The 24,375-nt window shown below is 37.3% G+C and overlaps 1 protein-coding gene across 3 annotated transcripts; it reads right to left on the bottom strand.

The window, feature by feature from the left end:
• Positions 1–1,408: 1,408 nt before the first annotated feature.
• LOC124635639 (coronin-7) lies at positions 1,409–23,865 on the bottom strand. Of its 3 annotated transcripts, none has more exons than XM_047171572.1 (23): positions 23,784–23,865; positions 22,961–23,337; positions 19,755–19,941; positions 19,177–19,380; positions 18,223–18,444; positions 17,700–17,827; positions 16,994–17,134; positions 14,899–15,474; positions 13,203–13,311; positions 12,620–12,748; positions 11,919–12,039; positions 11,267–11,368; positions 10,477–10,574; positions 9,894–10,007; positions 8,662–8,904; positions 7,400–7,659; positions 6,890–7,011; positions 6,229–6,367; positions 5,616–5,747; positions 5,186–5,260; positions 4,431–4,566; positions 3,924–4,048; positions 1,409–3,121 (listed from the first exon to the last, which is right to left on the bottom strand). In XM_047171572.1, exons 2-23 carry the CDS (start codon positions 23,267–23,269, stop codon positions 3,029–3,031), a joined length of 3,765 nt encoding a protein of 1,254 aa, XP_047027528.1. In that variant the 5' UTR covers positions 23,270–23,337; positions 23,784–23,865; the 3' UTR covers positions 1,409–3,028. The 3 variants fall into 3 exon arrangements, with proteins under 3 accessions (XP_047027528.1, XP_047027527.1, XP_047027529.1); XM_047171571.1 differs by having other exon boundaries at positions 14,890–15,474; XM_047171573.1 differs by lacking the exon at positions 14,899–15,474.
• Between the last annotated feature and the right edge of the window lie 510 nt (positions 23,866–24,375).

Below are 24,375 nucleotides of genomic sequence, written 5' to 3' on the forward strand. Positions count from 1 at the left end.
TTATTATTTGATATGAATATAATGTGCAATAGTATGAAGCATTTGTTGTCGGTGATGTTCGAATATATGTAAGTAAATACCTAGATAAGAAAAGTGGTTGGATATCTAGTATATCCTTTAAAATGTATATGAAACCTTAATTAAGGTTTATTTATGAGCAGTCCACGACACCTTCAGTTTCCTAAAGCTATAGGATGCTATTGCTTTATCTTGATGGTAAATAGAGTTTGCTAAAAACAAATATTTTTTGATAGTGTATGTTACCATATAAAAACAACACTGACAACAAACCGCTTTTAATCTAAACTAAAAAATATACATAGAAACCTTAATTATAAATTAATCATAAAGTAATACATTTTGAATATATTTTTTAAGAATCTTCCCATTTAAAGTATATATTTTTGACTAGTGAATAAAATTACACCTATTCGTAAATATTTAAGTAAAATACGAAAGCCTGAGTATGACATATTCGAGTATCGTATCGAGAGAATGCATTTCGTCATACTCGCTCTTGTAGGCCTATTGATGCGCTTTAACTTTTAATTTCATGACTATAAAGTTCAATTTTGAATGGGAATATTTAATACATAATTTTAAATAAAATGAGATTCCATTTTAATACTAGGTACAAAATCTAGCTATCTAGAACTGTCTGTCAGTTACCAGGGAAGACAGACATTTTGGAATTATATAAGAAATAGGGATGAGACACGTCACACAGCAACTTTTACAGAATTTCGTCTAGACTCATTTCGACTTCGAATAAATACTTTAGACTTCTGACTTGACTTGTTGTTACCGTAATGTCTCAAAAAAGGAAATACAATATAAACTAATACAATTTCAACACATTGACAAGAAAAACATAGTCTTTGGCGTTTTGAGCAAAACGTGATGGGTTTATGGCATCAACTAGCGGTTCTAAGTCGCGCTTTCATACGTTAAAGATATTTTTTTTTTTTCATATACAAAGACTAAGGAAAAGACACGTTGAAGACGGAGCAAATCATGTCATGTAAGCAAAAACTGAGGTATATTTATAACAATATTCAATAAACTGTATAAAATTAACAGGATGTCAATATAAATTAATGCGTGTCTATTCAAAAGTAGGTGTAATTGATAACGCCATTCATATTTTTTCCATTATATTTTATTTAATACTTCCTACTATAGTTCGGCCATTCAGAGAATGCGTTCCTGACACGTCGCGATTGAACTGACGACGTAACTACATTCATTGATTATTGATATAATAATGTTGTTTTAATGCTCCTCAATTGTTAAAACGGTAAACAACCAGCAAAAATATTTTTATCGTAACTGCAACGCCATTGCAAAGTTACGTCGTCAGTTCAATCGCGACGTGTCAGGAACGCATTCTCTGAATGGCCGAACTATAGTTGTAGGAAAGCGACAATTGTTGGTATCCGAATCAAGTGTTGCTTATATATACGCACATAAGCAGTCATTCTATTATCTAAACTCACCCCGGCTTCAACGTGCTTTTATACTAACTCTATAATCATTGTAAATCTTGTTTGAGTAATTGAAACACTTTCCGTTTCTAGAGTACTTTTTTAAGACCAAATAAATGCGGAGAGAAAATACATAATAAAGATTCATTATCAAAAATTTACAGTGATTACAAGGCAGTAACATTTCTAGCAATATTAATGGTGACTATAGAATAATATCGGTTACATAATAAAATGTCAATTCCCTAATAAGTATGAATACCCTACACATCCTTACATACAAGTATTAGATACAAATCATACGTATATTCAATATTTCTTGTTATTTCATACATAAAGTAAATACGCAATATAAATAAATGCATTTTTTTATGGCAAAATGTAGGAATGTTGCGTTGACACCTATTTGTTTAATAAAAACTTTATGCGATAAATCGATTGGCGTCGATACCAAAAGTATCGATATGTTTAGTGAAGTGACAATAGTCGACTAATGATTTTTTTGTAATTTTGAGCATTGGAACGTTGGAGTTGCACAGTCGTTATTAGAACAAATATGGGGTCAATAAGAAACGCGATATAGTGAGCATTCTATGAGCATGGTTGGTTAAGTTTTGGTCGAACATCAATGAGATCACGAGTTAGCGTTTAATAGCAAATAATTCATTTAGCAGTGCGGCGATGACAGTGTGGCCGTGAGCATTGAATTTGATATCTTTTGTAATAAAAACCTGTGAATTTGGAAATAAGAGTAGTCTTTATTGATTCTTATTCTTATGTCATTAAAATGTGTTTGCACCGACTATACAAAAGTCTATTATGTGACCATTTTTGTGACTTAAGTTTATATTAAGACCAAAACGAGGTTATTATAACACATTTTTTAAATATCCTGATTTAAGTCAATTTTTAATTTTATTGTCTTATTTGATGAGTAACTTTTTAAGTTTGGATGCATTTAATTCGTGTAATTTTTGATTATCTTTAGCATTTCGACAGTCCTTATTTCCAAACTCCACAGTATATTTTGACAATGGACTTAAACTATAATCAGTACATATTATTGGACTTATGTGCCGACTTATTATTCTAGTACTCTACAATACCACGACTATTTGATATCTAAGATTAAAATGTAAAAATGGGATCGACGGGAAAAATTTCTAGAAAATATTTAGAAATCCCAAGTTATTGGTAGGTATAAAAAGTTAATTTTATTCTGCGAGGGGGCTATACCTGTTTTGCTTTTGGCAGTACGTATAAAGATTAATCGTTTCACAAAGTATAAATTCGTTAACTGTTATTTAAAGTTTTTTTCAAATTCTCGTATGTACAGAGAAAATTCTGTCTTGTGTCAAAATACCAGAAATCTGGCTTTCTATAAAAAAGTTGACGAAAAACTTGCCAAATACAGCTTTATGCGTACCGCCATAACAAGTCTACGGGCGGTCAGTCGAGTACATACAACGCGACCGAATACGGGAGCCTCTAAATAACACTACAAGCTAGGGTTGTTCAATTGCACTTGGTTTAGTCGGGTTACCTCACTGATCCCATTCTGCTTCGTCAACTCCCTCCATGCTGTCTTGCTCCAGTTTCATATTCACTGCTACCTTTGCGCTTATGGATTTCATTATCTGTGTTAAAAAGAAATTATACATGTAGGACTAACTGCAATGGGCATTATATTTTTTTGGGAAATTTCAGATGCAAACGCCATAGAGAATGAAAACATGAACGAAGCAGAGTAAGGAACGATAAGTAGAGATGCCATAATGCAGGTAGGTCCAAAGACATTGTACTCTACTAACTAGACTGTGCACTATGGCGCAAAAACCGGTCCCAGCGAGAGGGTTCCCGTTGGTAGTGTGTCTCTTTCTAAAAGACGTCCACCAATCAACAACTAAGGATCAACCAAGTGAGCAAACCGCTATCTTTTATTTAGTATTACCAGGCCCAAACATTTAAATATTACTGTTACTCAGTAATAATGAATTATTTTTAAAATAAAACGAATTGATTTATTAATTATATTAACTGTAAAATATTTAAATACCTTTCGAAGTATATTAACCGTTTGTTTTAGTAAATCATAAAAAAGAAAAATATAAAATTTTCTACCATTTCTACCAAACCCAATGATTAGTTGAGCTGACACGATGTCAGACAAGGACACACTACCAGCGGATGCCCTCTCGCCAGGACCCTTTTTGACTAGCTGCCGCTTACAAAGAAATGACCACCTTATGTGTACGACACTAAAGCCTATTTTTGCAAAACATTTTTTTTTCGTGCACAGTCTAGTTAGTAGAGTACAATGTCTTTGGGTAGGTCTGACACCTTCTATGTCAAAAACGAACGATGATATTACTTGATACTTTGATTTATGTAATTGACTCTTGAGGCGAGAAAGAAACTGTGAGGTATGTATGTACTCACGCTGTCCTCCTTGGCTCGTGCGTCGTGCTGCGCCACGGGAGCATGCGGCACGTGTGACTTGATGAGGTCGGGCTTCGGCGCCGGGGCGGCCCGGGACACCGGCGAGCCCGCCGTATGTGCTGATACTGTTCAACGATATAACAATGTTTAGTAAGGAATTACCCACTACGTAGGCTAGCATCTTCAAATAACCCCTTTCCAAAGTAACTGGACAATAATAACGAGATTGTTTGGACGATTTTCCCGCGGTTCTGGTACACAAAGGGCTTCAGAAGGAACATGGTAGATTTCAGTCAGTAAGAGTCTGTCACTTCCTAACGCTGCACTCACTGCAGCCGAGTTAGTTTGATGATTTCCCACCACAAAAAAGGTGTATGATTAGAGAAAAATAACCTGAATCAAGCCCCCTGAAAATAATTCAGGGGGCTTGATTCTGGTAATTTGACTATGCTTTGCCACGTCGGCGGGAACAGTCGTGTTGGCAGAGGATAGTACAGCAATACTTACGCGGCTCCATGCCGGGCGGCTGCAGGCTGGCGAGGCAGGGCGTGACGCTGCAGGCCGCCAGCCACTCGCGCCCGCTCTGCCACGGCGACCACGTCACCAGCGTCGGCGGGAACAGGTCGTCTTGGAATAGTTCGCTCTAAAACACAAAATCAAATATTACTACCAAAATTAGACGACTGTAGTGAAGGTGACAAGATACCTCTAACCACTGCTCTTGCTCTTCCACAGCGCTCTACTTATGTATGTGATACTAAAATCTATACCAATACTTAAAGAGGAAAACTTTGTTTGTTTGTAATGGATAAACTCAAAAGCTACTGAACTGATTTTAAATATTCTTTCACTATTAGAAAGCTGTATTTTCTGCGAGTAACATAGGCTATATTTTATCCCGGTACGGTCAGTAGCTCCCACGAGACGCGGGTGAAACCGCGGGAAAGCGGCTAGTATGTGATATTACGAAATACTGACCAGTGCTCATGACGTCATGAACCAACGCCATACTTTTGTTTCGTAAATATACTGGCAGTGTATTGACACCATATTGAAATTATTTATTGTGCGCATATACGAGTCACTTGTGTCAAAAGTACATTATAGTGCCACACTAATACGATATGTAGTCGGATTCATGATATGAACATTAATTTCACAATATTATAATAATAAACACTATTTGTAAGTGTACACACTAGCTGACTTTGTCGCAGAAATTAACTTACATACAAAAATTCAGCATGATAATAAGACCTTACCTTTATTCTGGGCACGGTGAAGGACAGCGGCTCAATAGTTCCGTTGGTGAGTCGCAGAGCTCGCGCGAATTCCACCTGTAATACGATCGTAATTAAATAATTGATTTAAAATTCTGGTGGTTCTCCTAAACTATTACTTTTATTTACAATGCGAATTGTTTCCCAACAGATAGGATAGGATAGCCATCAGAGGTAAACATGTAGTCATCATACTAATGTTATGAAGGCGAAAGTTTGTAAGTGTGAGTGAGTGAATATGTGATTGAGTGTTTGAGTGAATGTGAATGCGAGTGTATAAGTGACTGTATGAGTGAGTGTGCAAGTGAGTGTACGAATGAGTGTGTGAGTGAGTGTATGTATGTTTATTATTTTTTATCCAAGTATAAGCATTTTCTCTTTCAGGAGGCGGTTATTATTTAAAACAAGTAACCTTTTCGACGGCGACGAGGTTCTTGTGCAGGAAGGCGATGCCCTGGTGCAGCGTGGGCGCGCGGTGGTGCGACAGCGCGCACAGGTGCGGCGCCTCGCGCGTCACCTCGTAGCAGTAGATCGTCGAGTCGCCCTGACCAAACATAGTTTATTCTAACTGTTACTATTTCGTCGAGTGACGGTAACACCTCTCAGATATGAGTGTGGGTTCGATTCCAGGTCGGGCAAATTTTCTATGTTTTTACGGTTTTTTTTTTAAGTACATACATATAAACATCAATTACTAATAAAAACGGTGAAGGAAAACATCTCGAAGAAGCACTGGCAATGATGCAGAACAATGTGCAGCTGCGGTAAGTGCAGTCGGCACCTCGATTCCAAAACATACCTTAAGCATTGAAAAGTTATTTGACGGAACTGTACAATAACCGTCAGTTGCAGAAAGAGCCATTAAAGTCAAAGCTTCATTAAATCTATTGCTAACACTTTTTTTGTCAACAAGATACAAACTGTTAGCAATAGATTTAAAGAAGCTTTAATTTTAACGGATCTTTCCGCAAGGGACCGTAAGTTATTTAGTACAAGATTCAAGATTTGATAATTTAGATACTAACCCGTCCAGTAAGAAAGAGAGTGCCGGAGTCGTGGTCGATGTGCGTCTGCAGTATAGCGGGCGACACGTCCAGCCCCACCGTGCACACGGGCGCAGACAGGTCGGTAGCCTTGTATAGCAGGATCTGACGCTCTGATACTCTGTTACAAAGGACATATAAATCAAACATCAGCACTATTTAGAATTAAGCAAAATATTGTAAAATTACGTACAAAGTGAAGTAATAAACGATTTTTTTTTTTTTTTTGGGAGAAAAGAGGACTGCACCCATTATCTTTTCAAAATTCCTAGACATTTAAATAAAACTACTTTTACGGACACATCCATACAGCATCCATGGTCACGGGCGGATGCTGTAAAGGATCCGAAACGTCGGGATTAAATAATATAATATAACCACGATAAAATCCGTAAAAGTAGTTTTATTTAAATGTCTAATATTCCTAGACATTGTTGAGACCTACGTCATTAAGTTAAGATTACTTTCTAGGTTTATCTTGGACACCAATGGTCGATACAAAGGTGAAGGAAAACATCTTGAGGAAACCTGGACTATTAAATCTGAAATCACCAACTCGATTTTATTTATATTAAAAATCATTTATCACCCACAATAGCCCCTAGCATTAAATAAAAACAATTAATTAAAACACAGGACTTACTTATCAAACCCGGTGACAACAAGATGTGTGCCGTTAAGTGCCCACACGATGCGGGCGCCGCGGCTGCCGACCGGCCCGGGGCCCGATAATATCGGCTCCGGCGACGAGCGGGGCTTGTATACCTACATAACAGTATATTGCTTTACAATTATTATTATTTTGAAAGAACTTTTACTTACCGAGGACACAGATTTGGGCGAGATGCACCATTTAAGTTTAAAATAAACTATAACCTGGAGTGAAATTGGTTGGTATAACATATCTGTGATTTGACAGCTGTTTAGTTTGGTTATCTTTATACCTGAATAGTGCAAACACCCTTATATATAGATTAAATCAGGAGGATAGAGCAACCTATACATTTAAAACAATCAATTAAATAGAGGCGATCATATTACAATAACAGTTCCATTACAAAATTATTTCATAAATCCATTAAAAATCATACTGTCCTAAGACACGTGAAAAAAATCACTTTAAAAAAATATTGCCACTCAAAAAAAAACTCACCCTAATAAGTCCATCCTTGCAAACCGTAGCGAGATACTCGCCACACGGTGACCAATCTAATGCAAATATCTGGTCAGTGTGTCCAGTCAGCACTATAGCGGCCACTGGGACCTCTGGGCTGAGGTCCCAGATCTTCACGCTGAGGTCATGAGCAGCCGTGGTGAGGAGATCAGAGGCCGTCGGGTGGAAACGGATGAGGTATATCTTATCCGGGTGCGCAGAGAACGTCCGGTTGGGCTCGTTTGTTGATTCTGTGAGACCTGTTGGGTGGTAAGAAATGGTGAGGCACGAGTTGCTGATTTATTCACAGAAAGACATTTAGGTAATTTATTTTTAGAATTTGTAATCTTTTATTTTGAATCATGCAATGGCACGATTTAGTGTGTTCAGAGTAGCGATTTCATTGAAGTTCTATCGGTATAAGTAAGTTTCGGATTATTGTTATATTTGATTTATTACACGCCGAGTTATTACGACTTATTTCCCACAAAACAACTGATGATTTGAGAAATTATACCCGAGATCTCATAAGACAATTTACATTTCAAAACTCCACATTTATGTGTAATCGATTCCACAAATTAAAAGGAACAATGTCAATTGAAACATCCACACAATGATCTATAACTAGCCGTTTTCCCGCGGTTTCACCCGCGTCCCGTGGGAGCTACTGCCCACACTGGGATAAAATATAGCCTATGTTACTCGCAGATAATATAGCTTTCTAATGTGAAAGAATATTTAAAATCGGTCGGTAGTTTTTGAGTTTATCCATTACAACCAAACAAGCAAATAAAGTTTTCCTTTTTATAATATTACTAGCTGGTGCCCGCGACTTCGTCTGCGCAGGTTTAGTATTTCGAACAATATGTTTACAAATTGTAGCCTATGTGTTATTCTGATGTATAAGCTATATTATTGTAAAGTTTCATTAAAATCCATTCAGTAGTTTTTGCGTGAAAGAGTAACAAACATCCATACATCCATACATACAAACTTTCGCGTTTATAATATTAGTAGGATTATAGAAGTACTAGCTTCCGCCAGCGGCTTCGCCCGCGTGGTGAGTTGATAAAAAGTAGCCTATGTGTTAATCCAGGGTATCACCTATCTACATACCAAATTTCAATCAAATCGGTCCAGCCGTTTTTGCGTGATTGAATAACAAAGATACATCCATACATTCTCACAAACTTTCACATTTATAATATAAGTAGGATAGATAAATTCTGAAAAGAAAATGGTCTCTTCCTTGTACTGACCTTCCTCCGGTATGATCCACTCGCGGACCTGTCCGTCGTCACAGGCGACCAGCAACCTCGTGACACAGAAGGGGTCCCAGGCCCAGTCCTGCAGCGGCGCGGGGTGCAGCAGCGCGAGCACGCGCGTGCTGGCGGGGTGCGCGGGCGCGGCGCGGGCGCGGGGCGTGGCGCCCACGGGGAGTTCTACCACCCCCACCCGGCCTCCGCCCCCACTCAGCGGGACGGCGCAGCGGACACCGTTGGCTGTTGAGTATTGTCATTATGAGACTAGACTGCTGATTCAGAGTTTTGTGAGCGTTCGCAACTCGATACGTAATTATAAATCTATTGAAATAAAGAGTCGTATGCTACGTCACATGATTTAAATATTACATGTTCATTCATTTTGCAGGTTAATAATGCTTACACTCGCAAAAGTGAGCTGGAGTGTTATATGACCAAGTAACGATGACAGACTTTATTAAATTAATAATTCTATGATAAGTGCTACGTGATTCAATGGTATGATAATCTTCGCATCGAAAAAATTAACTTGCAAAACTCGCACTAGGCACTCTGATTATAGGGCTGCTGGATTGTTCGAAAGAGTTACCGCGGCCCTGGTACATAAAGGGCTTAAGAAGGAAAATGGCGGGTTTTAGTAAGTCACGTCAAGTCTGACACTCCCTCACGCTGGACCTGCCAACCCACAACTGAAATGGTCATTTGACGACTTCCAATAAAAAAAATGGCTACATTATAGACTAATTTACTCAAACTTTTTGTCGTCACGGAAAATTACTAAATCGACACACAAAAACCAAGTCTAGGCTTCAGCTTTTAGCAGAGGTAAGAGAGAGATATGAATAGATACACGGACTATTGTGAGGAGTTTAGTTTCAAAACGACAACGAGTTTTACGAAAATTGTGAACTGTAGTTCTATTGAACATGGAAGTTCCCTCAAATGTGGTATATGCCAAACAGCAGTTTTATTATTTTTGCCATTTTCAATGTGACTTACAAAAAATTACATAACTTTTAAAAATCTTTAAAAATAAATTTATGTCTGACTCTAGAACATAATTTATGCTATAAAAAGATACCATTAATAAAATATGCAATAATGCAATTATGTACTTAAATCCTAATTTTGAACAACAAGCACCACAAAAAGATAACTTAAGTAGCCTAAAGTTTGATCAAATTGCACATTCAAATATAAAATTATGCATATTAGAAGATCTCACGTACCATAAAACCCGTTGCACTCTCCGGATATCTGTCGGCTAATATTCTTGATATTTTCCACCTGAGTGGACTTGTGGCCCGGAGTTCCCTTCAAGTGACGGAATTTCGACACCTTGCCTGTTAACAGAGATTTACTTTCAATATTTCAAAGTACGTAAGTAAATGCTAAACAAATATTAAGGCTGGAAACAGTGCTCGACCGACGGTCAGCGCTGACCATACGTCCAGACCGAGTCACATACCAAAACACGCGCGTACCGTCAGCGTAGCTATGTGCGCGTTCATAGACTTGCACAGATATAGCTACGTAGACCGACGGTTGGCGCTGACCGTCGAGCACTGTTTCCAGCCTAAGTACTAGAATAAAATGCATATTTGAAATTAAGTAAAGATAAACCTTCATAATCAAGGCTACTTCGGAAAAAGGAAACACGGGTTTCCGACTTCATGCGCTGATCAGGTTAGGTAGTTCGTTCTACTAAAACTCCTGAACCAAACAATTTGTGTCAGTTGTTCTCCTATTGTACAATAGACAGTTAAGAAATAAAAAAAATAATTTAAAATGTTTTTATGTTTTTATTCTTACCGAAAACAGTAGATGTCCTCTTGGTAGTTACATTCGGCACTGAAGCTCTCTTGTCTTCGCGGTCCGGACTTTTGCGGGACTTCAGCGAATCTCGTCGTCTGAAATAATTGTGTTGAATTAGTAAAAAAAAATAATGTCAGACAAAAAGAAAAGAAACATAAAGTTAAAGAAAATATGCGTTATAATCGCACAATACGGCCCTCGCTCTTGAGCGAAATTGAGCCTATGCGGTAACTTAAAGACCTTAATTGGTGTTACGGATATATAGAGGTATAATATGTATTTGTACCGATACCGATGCCGGTACCGGTACCGATGGACACCCGCAACTCCGTATAGGTCAAGTTGAAAACCAGCGTCAGACACTAGCTGTCTGGCATAATGCTGAACTGGACCTATTTGGCGCAACCTTCTGTTCCTTTATTTTGTTTTTTTTTTTTTTTAATGTATGTATGGCTAGTGTCAATAAATAATTTTTCTTTCTTTCTTTGTTAGTCTAGTCATGTCTGTCTGTCTCATTTTTTTAAGGACAGTCAGACATTTGTCGCTGCGGAGTTTGTTGCGCCACTTCTTCCCATAATAATAACACATAGGAAGCGGTGAAAGGTGGGGGATTTTGGCCGTTCGAAAAGTGCTGTTTTTCAGCTTACTTTGAAAAAGATAACTTAAGAACATAAAAAATAAGTCGAATTGAGAACCTCCACCTTTTTCGTCGGTTAATAAAAAGAAGCGTATAAAATGGCAACATTTTTAATAGATTGTTCAGTAGTAATACGATGTGTAGGCCTACCTCAATGGCGCGGGCGAGGGCGGCGTGTCGGACTCGACGGCCACGCTGACGGAGCGAGACTCGTACGCGCGGCGCCGCTCCGCTATCGACGCAGCCCCGCCACTGTTACATACAAACAATGTTATTACGTAGCCCTACTAATATTATAAAATATGTGAAAGTAACTCTGTCTGTCTGTCTGTTACGCTTTCACATCTAAAGCACTGAACTGATTTTAATAAAATTTGGTACAGAGATAGAGTGGACCTTGAGAAAGAACATTTTTAACAGAAGTTTTTATCCCGGACTTTTGAAGAATTCTCTTGGAAACGCGATATATCTGAAAACTAAGCGGGCGAAGCCGCTGGCGGAAGCTAGTTAAGTATAAAATACATTCAACAAATTAAATAAACACCGCACCGGCTAATATAACATTTTTTTTTGCACTCTGTCGGCGTGATTGACATACATATTCGTACCAAATTCAGCTCTCTAGTGCTAACGTGTTATGCGTGCTATGGATGTATGTTTTCTTTCACGCCAAATCGGCTGGACCGATTTGGTTCAAATTTGGTATGTAGATAGTGTACCCTGGATTAACACAGACTACTTTTAATCAACACACCACACAGGCGAAGCCGCGGGCGGATGCTAGTTACTTTAATAAACTTACTCGGTAGTCTCGAACATCTTCCTACGTTCAGCTGTGCTCGGAGTCTTGGGCCGGTAGCCAGAGTCTGAAGAATTCACCTCCTCTTCCAAACTCGTATCAGACTTGCCGTTCGTGTATTCTTCTGTGGGAAGAAAATGTGGTAAGTATTTTATGTAATTAAATCATTTTTTTTCGGTCAGAAGTTTGTTCATTACTATTCTTATTTCAAGACTAGACGCATATGATGTCAAGAGTAATAGAAGTGAAAAGTGCAAATATAATTAAACAATTTCAAAATCAATAAATCACATATAAAACTAACTATTGGACTTTAATGTGGCTATGGTAATTTGACCTTAATACCTAGATCTTAGACACCTTGTTATATAACGTGGTCTTAAAAAAGTAACAAATTCATTGCTAGGCTTAAAACATTATCCCGAACAAAGTTAACGGGCTAAACCTAGCACTAAAGCCAGTACTTTTTAAGTCCACTATGTATAAATATATATGTTAAAGTGATAGTAGTTCTAAGTTGGTATCTTAGTTTTAGGTGGGCTGCGAGATTGTTCGGAAGAGTTACCGCGGCCATGGTACATAAAGGGCTTAAGAAAGAACATGGTGGGTTTTGGTCAGTAAGAGTTTGACACTCCCTTACGCTGCACGCACAGCGAGAAGAGTCATTTGGCTATATGATAGCTTCCCATAAAAAACAAAATTACCTTTATTAGGTGCGATCTCGACATCACTGGTCGGCGACAGAGACTTGTCTTTCTCTTCGCTGCCGTCCTTAGCGGGCGGCGTGGATGTCGCCGTCGGGGTGGTCGCTTGACCCGACACGGGAGAAGTCGCTGTAAAACAATCTTATTATTATAATATCGCTATTTTTTTTTCTAAAGAAGAGATAGCTCTCGCCAAACTTTTTGACAGCACAAATATCCCATGAGTCGGTCCGGAGATTTTTTTTATCTTATAGTGGCGGAGCTGTGCACGGAAGTTAGTTACAAACCGCTATTGAGTTTGACGTTGTACTGTCTATTGAAACGGGACGTATCGTAACTAATTAAGAAAACTTCGTTTATTATTAGGCACTTGCGGCTATAGAACGGGTGATCTACATAAAGATAGATGGGAACGTAGAGACGAGAGTGCGAAAATTAACTTAAATTCTAAAGAACGTTTTCACGGCCGAAAAACGTCCACTTCGGAACAAAGGTTTACCCCAAGCTGTGGGGATTTGTCCATACCGCGCTGGGCTTAAGTTTCGGTGATGCTAAAGAACATATTTTAATAAAAATAACTGACCTGAATCAGACTTAGGCAGTCCCGGGACGGCTGGCACGGAGAACACCTTATCGAATGAAAAGTCTTCGTTGCCGGTAGCCGCTGAGAACGGCTTCGGACCAAGGCGAGGCTAAAGAACAGAATATTCATTAAACTACAGTTTAAGAGGTTATTAAAATATCTTTAAAAATAATAGAATAATAAATAAATAGTAAAAAATAATTGATAAAAAAGAACAACAAAAAAATAACTCAAAGGTATTCAAGCAATTTTAATATGATAATAAACTCAGGATATCTTCACACACACTCACAAAATTAATTCTGATAATGTTTTTTTTTCTGTTTGGTGGTTAATGGACACTGGAGAAGGGTTCAAATGCATACTAAAATAAATTAAAAACAAAAAGCTTATTAAATATATGTGATAAAACTTCAGAGAAAGATGGGTGTGGTTTGGAACTGATATGTGCAAATTAAAACCTAAGACCCAATTTCACCGACATCATAAACGTGTTTTTCTTAAACAACCGTTTACTTTGAAAATTGAAATTGAATCATAATAAACAATTATTTTAAGAAAATTTACGTTTAAGTTGTTTCTGAACTTGGGCCTAAGAAGCCTACGTTATGAAACCACACTATGACCAAAATAACTTGGCGAGTCTGAAGCTGGCCGATTATTTATGCAGTAGACAAGTTCCTAAAAACTGCTCAGACTAAAACGCTAACTTCACACTCGTTGAGTAATTTCGCATGTACTGTGCTGCACACTCTATACTCCATTTGTTTAACTAAATATAAACAACCTTGATATAACTTTTTATTTAAAAACTCTTACACTCTCTTAGGCCTCATTTACGGAGACGCGGGGCGTCGCGCGTTGCGTTGAGCGGCGCGGCCCGCACTGAATTCAAATATATGGCGTTGTACGAGTGCGTTTACGTAGAAGCGATTTTAGACGCGTTTGTTTGAATTAGGGCGTTTTTTGCGGCCGAGCCCGCGGATGGCACCGACGCGTCCCACGCGGAGTTTACCGCGGCGGCGCACGCAGCAGCAATTCTCGATGAGCCTATGTCCGAGGCGGAATCTTCTGTCAGTCTTATTTATTTAGATTTGATTGAGGCGAGCGTGCGCCGCCGCGATGCCCGCCGCGTGCTTCGCTACACGCTAGAGGACTCGCCGCGGGCGCCGCGGCGGGCACCGCCACGCTTCCCGTCTCGCTTCTCTATGAACAAGGTCGTATATTGCTATAAGTTTGTGTTTACGCGTGCGATGATGCGTGCCGCTTCACGCGCCGCCCCACCGTAAACAGAAAAAACGTCCGACGCGCCGCGAGACGCCACGCCACACGCGACGCGTGACACCCCGCGTCTCCGTAAATGAGGCCTTAAGTTTCACTCTTAAGGTTAGCAAGAGAACCCAGAGTTGTGCATAATCTCTCTGTTATCTGTATGTCAAAATGTGTTTATGTGTGCAATAAAGAATAAACTAAAAATAAAATGCTGCTAAAAATCAAAACTAAATACAGTAACAACGAATACACAATTGAACCATTATTTTAACCTGTAACCAGTGTAAAAACCTATATCAAGATCATTTACCTTTATTTAAATACCTAACCAAGAGGAGTACCTATACATACATACTACGGTAAATAAAACCTCACACTCACACAAATACACCAATCTACACTTTAAACCACAAACCTCATGTACCTTATAACCCGACCCAGGTACAGTGGTGGTCCTGGGTTTAGGTTTAGGGGCTTCAGAATGTTCATCCGTAGACCCAGGTTCGGATATCGAAGACCTAGGCATGGGTTTCGGTACCTGTACAGGTACGCCATTGATCAAACTGTTGCTTCTTGACAAAGAAGACTCGGTAGACTCAGTACTATCAGTTTTCTCGATGGTCTTTTCAGTCTTCTCGTCGGTCTTTTCGCTGGTCTTTTGCGGAATAACGTCAGGCTCGTTCTTGTCTGATTCAGGATCAATTTTCTTCTCGTGACAGTTGTCGTGGCCGTTATCTGTGATCTTTTTGTGAAAGCCATTTGTTTCTTTCTGATAGTCCACCTTGTTTGGTTTCTGTCTTTCCATGCCTTTGATCAGGTCTTTTACGTTTACGAAGTCGATTCGGTCTTCGTCTTTCGGTTCTGGTGGCGCTTGAGGCTTTATTGCCGGTTTTACGGTTTCTTCGATTTGGACCGGTGTTGGTTTTTTCGAGTCTGTCTTTTTCGGCGGAGGCATTGCCAATATGGCCTTAGCCATCTCTTCTAAATTGCCTCGATGAATCTAAAAGGAGAATTTCTAATAAATTAACTTACAAATAAAGTAGATTGAATAATAAAATAAAACTTAAATTACTCACTTTCCCCATGTACACCCGCAATGTTAAAATAATACAAGCACCACACAAAATAACTAAATAAAATAACACCAATAATCACTGAATAACAAGCTTCTAAACTCACCTTGTTCTACAAAAATAAATTAAAAACTTCAACCACTCATTCACATCACTATAATTACAAAAATAAACAAAAACCATGGGTTAATATTCCATGTAAACCATAAAAAACGCAACACAAAATACCTGATACTAAAATAATAATAAAAAAGAACTCAAGTAAAAATAAAACATGCAGAGAAAAATTATATCTACCACAACTAAGACTATGAGTACTAATTGGTCAGGCTTATTAGCGACATCTTCGATTTTACAATTTACAATCGTTTTCCGTTATAGTTCGGCCATTCAGAGAATGCGTTCCTGACACGTCGCGATTGAACTGACGACGTAACTTTGCAATGGCGTTGCAGTTACGATAAAAATATTTTTGCTGGTTGTTTACCGTTTTAACAATTGAGGAGCATTAAAACAACATTATTATATCAATAATCAATGAATGTAGTTACGTCGTCAGTTCAATCGCGACGTGTCAGGAACGCATTCTCTGAATGGCCGAACTATAGTAACTTGAACTTTAAAAAATTCTTCCTAACATACCTTGTATTCTAGCTATCCAGATTTCGGATCCACGTTATCCTTAACAAATTGAATTTTCTTCTTATACTATTCTGACTGAATCTGGACAACTAAAACAGTTCATAACCAGGCCTCTAATTCTATATACCATGATACTCTTATGGCGAAATCCCACGATTCGTGCGAACATTTGTAAAATGTCGGCGAAATTGCAAACGTTGTGCATGAAATCGCAACTTATTTTTACACAATTTTGGTGGAATCTCGGCATTAGTTGGACTCTGAATAACTAGAATGTTCTTATTGTTCACATTTAATTTCATTCCTATATCTGAAAAAACTAGGCAATGTTTTTTATTATTTAAAGCTGAGGTTGTCTCAGAACATCTCTGGCTATTTTTTATAGCTTATAGCCTCCCCCCAATAAATAGGCTATCACAGCAAACAAGACGATCTTACCCCACAGATCGGGAACAAATACTTCACATCAAAAATATAATATCATCATGCAACTATTCAATTCTAATCTCAAACAAAAGGCAATCCTAGCTAAAATCAAAATATACATTTAAAAAATGCGCACCCACTGACTGAAAACATACAAAAAACAACTTTTGGGTGTAAAAAGACTCATAAATATTTATATTACATCTGTGCAGAATATTTCAAGATCTTTATGTAAGAAAAGACATGAATATTACTTTGCTATTGAAATAAAACAATGAAGTATATTTTGCCCATAGAGAAATAGGGCATAAAATTAAATCTAAGGATCTTTTTACACCCGCAGCACTAACAAATTACGTTAGCATAGTATGGACCTACCTGAGTGCCATTATTGGCGTCCGGGTGCAAAGAAATGTTGGGCACGGGATGGTCCTGGTTGTCCAGCCACATGGGGGCACTGAGGTACGTCACTGAACCGGATGTATCCGGATATAAGTCTGCATGGTAGTCACGGTAACTCTATAGGAAAAGATGTTGAATACCATCAGTATACCATCAGTAGACCGGTAGAAAACGCCTAAGGCGTTAAGTCCGCCCTTGTACAAAATGTGCAGGGGTATTAAATAAATAAATAAATAATTCAATATGAAAATATGTGATTGGTTTGTCGCAAGACTATGACGGAGTCATTTCGACTCCCATATCAGACTGACTTCGCCTTGTGACTTGAAACTTTCGAAAAGCATTCTGAGAAGAACCAAAGAAGTGGTACTTCTCAGAATGTATTATAAGGTAAGTTTTATTTATAAGACAGTTTCAAAGTACATACTTTGAAAAAGAAACACTTTTAGCTTATTAAACTTTCAAGGAAACAATGGCATTGAGTTTCAACTTTCTTATTAATATCGTGATATTTTTGTTACAGGTATACATTGGATTCGTCAAGCTAAAGATCGTACACATAGTAGGACATATCTAAAATGACTGTTATTTCCAAAAGTAAAGCGTATTCGTAAATATTCTTTATAACATTATACAACTTGGACCAACATGTTCCCTATAAGTAGACTAAAGTGTAACATACCTTTCTCGGCACCTGGTACATGATAGGCACGACGGAGGAGCCAGCAAGTTGCAGCACGCGGTTAACTTCGCCTTCCATTACACGGAGAGCTCGCTTCGGTACTAAGCATGCACCTTTAGTTTGTTCACCTGGAGAATATTGAAATAACAAATATATGAATATTACATGATTTATGGTGATATTTTTGGAATGAGGTCCTTTTATTTCATAATAATGTGTGAACATTCACAGTTTGGCAGACAAGTAGCTTAATTATAAACCAGTCAATATTTTTACATTGTCTAAATTGTAAGTATAATATTTTTCACTTGTGGTGAAACTATTATTTTACCTAATGATTAATGTGTGAAGAATAGAAGTCCAGTCAAATTAAAAAATATAAAATGGGGAAAGTAAAGGTATCAACAAAACTACAAGCTCGGATATCACAGTGCAGACTGTAGTACTAAGGATGATACAACTATTTTCAAGTTTTTATCATTCATTCTGAGATTTTGTACTAAGCCCACAAGATTCTACTTACCCGAATGTCTAAGGCCCTCGATAAGGTAAGGTTCCCTATCAGTTAGCTCCATATACAGTATGGTTGTATCTCCCTTGCCAGCTAAGAACAGCATGTTGGTGTCAGGATCGAAGAGAGGCATCAGGATACCAGTAGAACAGTCCAGTTCCAATGTCTTCTGAGTTTGGGAGAGGTTGCGAACATCGCGGATCATTATCTGACGGAGACGGGCTGAGTCGAATCCTGGTAAAGACATTGTATTGTCAAACATGATAATTCATTGTGTACTTAATACATATGTCTATACGTTTGAACCCTTTTGTGATATTAAAAAACTGAAAAAAAAAAAACATGTACCAAGAGCTAAATTGTAAAAGCATTTTATTATTTCAACAAGTCAATAAATAAAGAAATATTTTATTGCACACCTAACCTAATAATAATGGCGTCTACGGTCGATTTTGGCCACGGCGGCTGTTCCCATTTAAGGAGATCAGCCAGCTGCGCAGGACATATTATAGTGCACGAGCATTTGCGCAGACACAGGTGCACTCACTATTCCTTTACTCTCATAACCCGATGGGACGGCAATCCGACACGAAAGAGATCAGGCGCAGGACCGACATTTACGTGCTCTCCGATGCACGGGTAAATCAATCACCAACTTCCAGACTACCGGCTGCTTTGTGAAAGGTTAAGAAAACCCACAAAGCGATTTCGGCCCAACCCGAATCGAACCCGAGACCTCGAGCACAGCAGCCGCGCTTGCGACCACTAGAGCAACGAGGCAACAATGCAACAATGGAACTTCGAGTTTCAGAATCAAACTTCTCCAAAAATACAGACAGCTTCCCATTTAATTTCGAAAAATAATAGTTTAGCCCTAGCACTAAAACCAGTACCTACTTTTAAAACCATATTTCAAAATAATCTGGATCTCAGTTACCGAGTAAATTATAGTTTTAATATTCTAACCAGTAGTGAGGATCCTGTCCTGGTCTCCCAGCCACACAATCCTGCTGTCCTTGATGTTCTGATGGCTGTTGGCCACGTCAGCCACCGCAGTGGAAGCGCGAGGGTCTATGATGCGCACTTTCTTGTCTTTGCAGGACGTCGCTAGCAGCTTGCCATCCTTCTTCCAAGATGTTGACTGTATGACCTCCGAGTGGTCTCTGTTCACTGTACGAAGATTATTGATAAATTTAGCTAATTGGTCGAATTCAACACCTAAGTTACATGACCAAAGCGAAGGTTTCATTTATAGTAGGTAATACTTGGATAATCAAAATTCTAGGATGCTTTTTCAGGTATGATTCAGTTATAATTTAATAAACTCTAAGTTTCAATTCTATCCCTTTTGAAACCTACTTGGCTCAAGTTTGCACCAACTCAACTACTTGGCTCAAGTTTAAATATGATATATATGATTTAAAAAAAATAACTATAATAATATCTGCCTACAATTACTGCAATCCGCGTAGTTTATTATGTTTGTCTGGGGATGATATCTTTAGCAAACTTAGACTAAATATATACAGTTCTAAAGCACTTACCAAAAGCCTCCTTCTGCTTGGTAAGGTCCCACAGCGCGAGCTCATGGCCCGAAGCCACATGTATCAAGCCATCAGCCACGGGGTGGAATCCCACGTTCTCGACGCGGCGCTGCTTCTGTGACAACGTGCATTCGGGAGTCGACAGTGACTCCTTCAAGCCTTCAGGCGGAATGTGCCAGATTTTTACCTAGAAATAAGCAAGTGTGATTGCTAAATTTATGTAGCACAGTTGATTTAAATAAAGCTAGCGTGGACCTAGAATAAGAAAAGGTTTAGAAAGTCAAAAGAAAATCTAAAATTTTACGCAGTAGTGAGACATAAACAGATGTTAAAAGATGCAAAAACTACTAAGATTTAAGATTACAATTTTATTGATTCCCCTAGAGCATAAGGAATGGCAAAAATGTATGTGAAAAATCCTTCTTAATATTATCAAAGTTTAAGTTTGTAAGGATTGTTCTTCTTGTAGGTACAAAGTACAAACTACTGTATGAATTTTGAGAAAACTCAGTAGTAATGTAGATTACAATCAGAATAATAGTGGGTGGAACTCAGTAAGTGAAATCGCTGACGGAAGCTAGTAATAATATGTCCTGAACATGTACTATCTGAGAAAATTGTTACTTCTTTCAAGGAAAACAGGTGAGACTGTGTTACAGAAAATATAATATTATGCTGGCTACCACTGTACCATGCAGACCTATTTTATTCTGAAGACTTTCTAAATAATTAATTAATTCCAATCTTAATTAGCATATATCGTGAACATGAGCATGTAGGCAATTAGAAATAATTACCATGAACATAATATTAATCTCTGTGTTTATGTTTGTAATTGGTATTCCTATGAATAACTAATCAGTTTATGACTCATCCAATCAATAAAGCATTTGTTTGTACACAATGCAAACTTAATGTTTAGTAGGAAGTAGGTATATCAAGATTTGACTTGAACTAACTTTACCATTTTAATATTATAAAGCTGAAGAATTCCTTAGTTTACTTGGACGCTGTTATCTCAGGAGCTACTGATTCAATTTGAAAAATTCTTGGACTGTCAAACAGAGCATTTATCGAGTAAGACTATAAGCTTTTGTATCCAGGACTTTAAAGTACTTCCCATGGGGCTCGGGTGAAACCGCTGACGGAAGCCAGTTATTTTTATAGGGGTCAAGCAAGCAGACGCATCGCCATATTGATTCCAAGGTCGTATTGGTTTGGAATATCATAAACTACACGTTCCACAGTATATATAATTGATGATAAAATATTTAACTTAGCCTTAAGAGAGCATCTAGGTGACTTTAAGTAATCATTAATTGAGAGGGCCACAAAATGCAGGAAAACATTACTACCTCAGTACTGAAGATTTTATGAGGAAAGAGTTAATTGATCCGCTTTATAGCAGGAAAAGGAATAATATTCAATTAAATAACTTTGTCTCTTACTTACTTCAACTGGATCATATGAATCTACACTAAAATTATAAAGCTGTGTTTGTTTAAACACTTTAATCTCAGGAACCATGGGTACAATTTTAATAGTTATTTCAGTGTTAGATAGTCCATTTTTTGAGGAAGGCTATGGGGTACTTATTATCCGGGAACGCAAAGTCGGTCTTACAGAAAGAATCTCATAATACTTGGTACTCCTCTTTATGTTGCTTGCTTAGAAGAAAATGTTTGTATGTCCTAACTCCTATGTATGTATGACAATAGGTCCTAGCCTAGAAATATTAAATGACTAGCTTCCGCCCGCGGTTTCATCAGCGTCCTGGGGATCGCCTTCCCGCACACGGATAAAAAGTAGGCCATGTGGTATATAAGCTATATTCCTACCAGGATTCATCAAAATACATCTGGCAGTTTTAATATTTTTTTTAGTTATGAACTAAAAATACGTATATCCTAGCAAACTTTTGCATTTATAATGTTAGCAGGAGTAGGATGATGATGGCATACGTAGTTTAGGCTTTGTTTTTAATCTAACTATATTAAAAGGAACATGTAGCTGTTACTAGTACAGGCTACAGATCAATCCTGTGTCACCACAATCTTAGAACAAAATGTGAGTAAAATAACATGACATATATTTATCTTGTTGCAAGTTTCAAGTGATAAGTACGAGTTTTTATCTACTCACATTGTTGCTATTATCAATTTTTACAAATACCCCTTCAATGTGTTACTGGTTACAATGATAATATTAGAAGTACAAATAATAGTAATGTAGTTCAGCTCTAATTGATGACAGCTGCATTTAACTTAATTGTAAATTAAAATTGAGTTAAACAGAAATATTATAGAAACTATTTGAACTCATGATATTAATTTTATGTACAATATGGCCTCATATAATAAATGCAATAAGTATGTAATTGTAAAAGTAAATTAATAACAATGTTAATCCTGAGATTACTTAAGACCTACCTGGCTAACTTAGAACTTCATTCTGAAGAGAGGTACTTCAGAATGAAGTTCTAAGTTTACATATCTAAAGAATTAAATGCTATGTATTGTGCTATGTCTCAGAATATTCAATAAATGCAATTAAATCATATTTATCTAAAATTCTAACATAATAATTGTTTCTAGCTTAACAAATAAAACAAATATGTGGCTAACATACAAAATTCTATACACCTGTGTTCTCCAGAATTATAGTAACTATTCTGCTTACTCTAATTTGGTATAAGCATGATAGTCTAGTATTTGAAGTTTAACCACATTAAAAGAAATCTTCAAGTCATAATAGCTAAAATATTGCCGTTGGAAAGTCAAAATCTAGTTTGCACACTTGAGTGAGTAAAGAGGTCTATGATAATATGTGCACATAGACTGTGCAGATTTATCATTTGAAGCCAAAATAAGATTAAATATTTTGTATTGGGACTCATTTTCAGGATTTGTATGGGCCTATAAAACATTAGTTTTTTTTCTTCATTATTGCTGCCATTGAAATTATGAAATCTTATTGTATGAAGTTATGATTACAGCAATATTGGGAGATATTTATTCACAAAATGCTGACCTAGGATATCTACAAAGTTTTGATAAAAGTATGATATGCTATAGAAAAAAATGCATTTACTGATCACAATCACAATATATTTAAAGCAATTTTGGGACTAATACTGACTGTATTTTTTTTATTAAATTGTTTATTAAATGCAAATTATCTTAATGGCATTATGATCAATGACTTACCAAGGAATCCTGTGATCCTGTCAATAGCAATCCATCGTGGAATGGTGAGAACTCCATATCTGTTATGGTGTCGGAGTGTGCATGAAGCAGAGGCATTGTCTTGCTCTTCCTCCCACAGTCGTCCAGTGGCAGCACAGCCATGCTTGACCCCACATGCTCCCAGTTAAATGCCATGAACGCCGCAGACGCACAAATGTTATTCCCATATGTCTGATATGATCCAACACAAATGTCCCGAATGCATGCCTCCGGCTTTGGCACGATTGGTGCCGCATTTTTATACTTAGAGGCTTTGAAACGCCAAGCCATGATTATCCACTTTTTAAAAAAAGTTTCTCAGTCTTTTCAATTTGGAATGTATGAAGAAGTGTGTAAATCTGAAACAATTTTCACCAATTTAAAATGTTTAAAGTACCTCTTATTGCTCATAAACGAATTTAACACTGCATTACGGTATTTTTAACCAACAATAAACATTAAACATACCCTAATTGCATTTCTAATTAGAAAAAATCAGGCTAGAGGCATAGGCGCAGTATTTCTTTGTACCATAATCACATAGAAGAATTGTAACAGAAACTTAGTATTATATATTAAAAACAGATTATCTATCTACATATACAACAAAGTTGTAACTGAACACCCTAAATACCTGTATGGAAAAATACAAAATACCATAAAAACACCTTTTGTTTTGAATAACTCGACCGGCTGTCGCACCGGAAACGCTTCCAACTAGTTATAATCCTGAGTTTTGTGAGGCACTTAAGTTTTATACTGTTTTCTTTATAATAAAAAATATAATTTTTAATCAACCACTCACCTTATCTGGTAAAAATTACTCAGAAATTCTGATTTCCGCTAGACACTCCCCCTAAACGTCGGCCATTTCAAAGCGACATTAGAGTGGATCGATAAATAATATAAACACTATAGTCGATGCCGTGCGTTGACATTTCAAAGAGGTAAGCGAAATTAATTCGATTATTTCGATTTTGAGTTGTGAATTACTTTCTTATATTCAGATTATTCAAAATAAATAATTTGTAATGAAAAAAATTATGAATGAAACTATCGAAAAGTTTTAGTAACATAATTCCATAAATTATTTTGGTCTTAGTCGATTTTTGAAATTAAATTTAGTAATTTCTGCTACAGCACTTATGTTTTGCGTTCCGCTTCTTGCAGAATCATTCGGATATAATTTGTAAAAACATTTGCAGTCACTTTATTGACAAGGCGCAAGTTTAAAACATGTTTAAAATTCTATTTTTACACTTATTTTATTGTTGCATTTGGTTATGTACTCAATTGCTAATGGAAAGGAAGTTCAAATCGCTACAGTCAAATCTCTGTGATGGATGACACATTACAGTTAAAAAAAATATCTACCCCTTCCAGATATTTTTATTTTT

This window comes from Helicoverpa zea, chromosome 13 (assembly GCF_022581195.2).
Source record: "Helicoverpa zea isolate HzStark_Cry1AcR chromosome 13, ilHelZeax1.1, whole genome shotgun sequence".
In the NCBI taxonomy this organism is placed as follows: Eukaryota; Metazoa; Arthropoda; class Insecta; order Lepidoptera; family Noctuidae; genus Helicoverpa; species Helicoverpa zea.

What these genes read in the sequence shown, in the direction of transcription:
- LOC124635639 (XM_047171571.1), bottom strand. Translation starts at nt 23,269, where the DNA reads ATGGCTTGGCGTTTCAAAGCCTCTAAGTATAAAAATGCGGCACCAATC. An exon ending in CCCTCGCCCGCGCCATTGAG is followed by an intron (nt 10,575 to 11,266) that starts GTAGGCCTACAC and finishes CAATTATTTCAG; the next exon opens with ACGACGAGATTCGCTGAAGT. An exon ending in GCAAGGATGGACTTATTAGG is followed by an intron (nt 7,012 to 7,399) that starts GTGAGTTTTTTT and finishes ACTGTTATGTAG; the next exon opens with GTATACAAGCCCCGCTCGTC.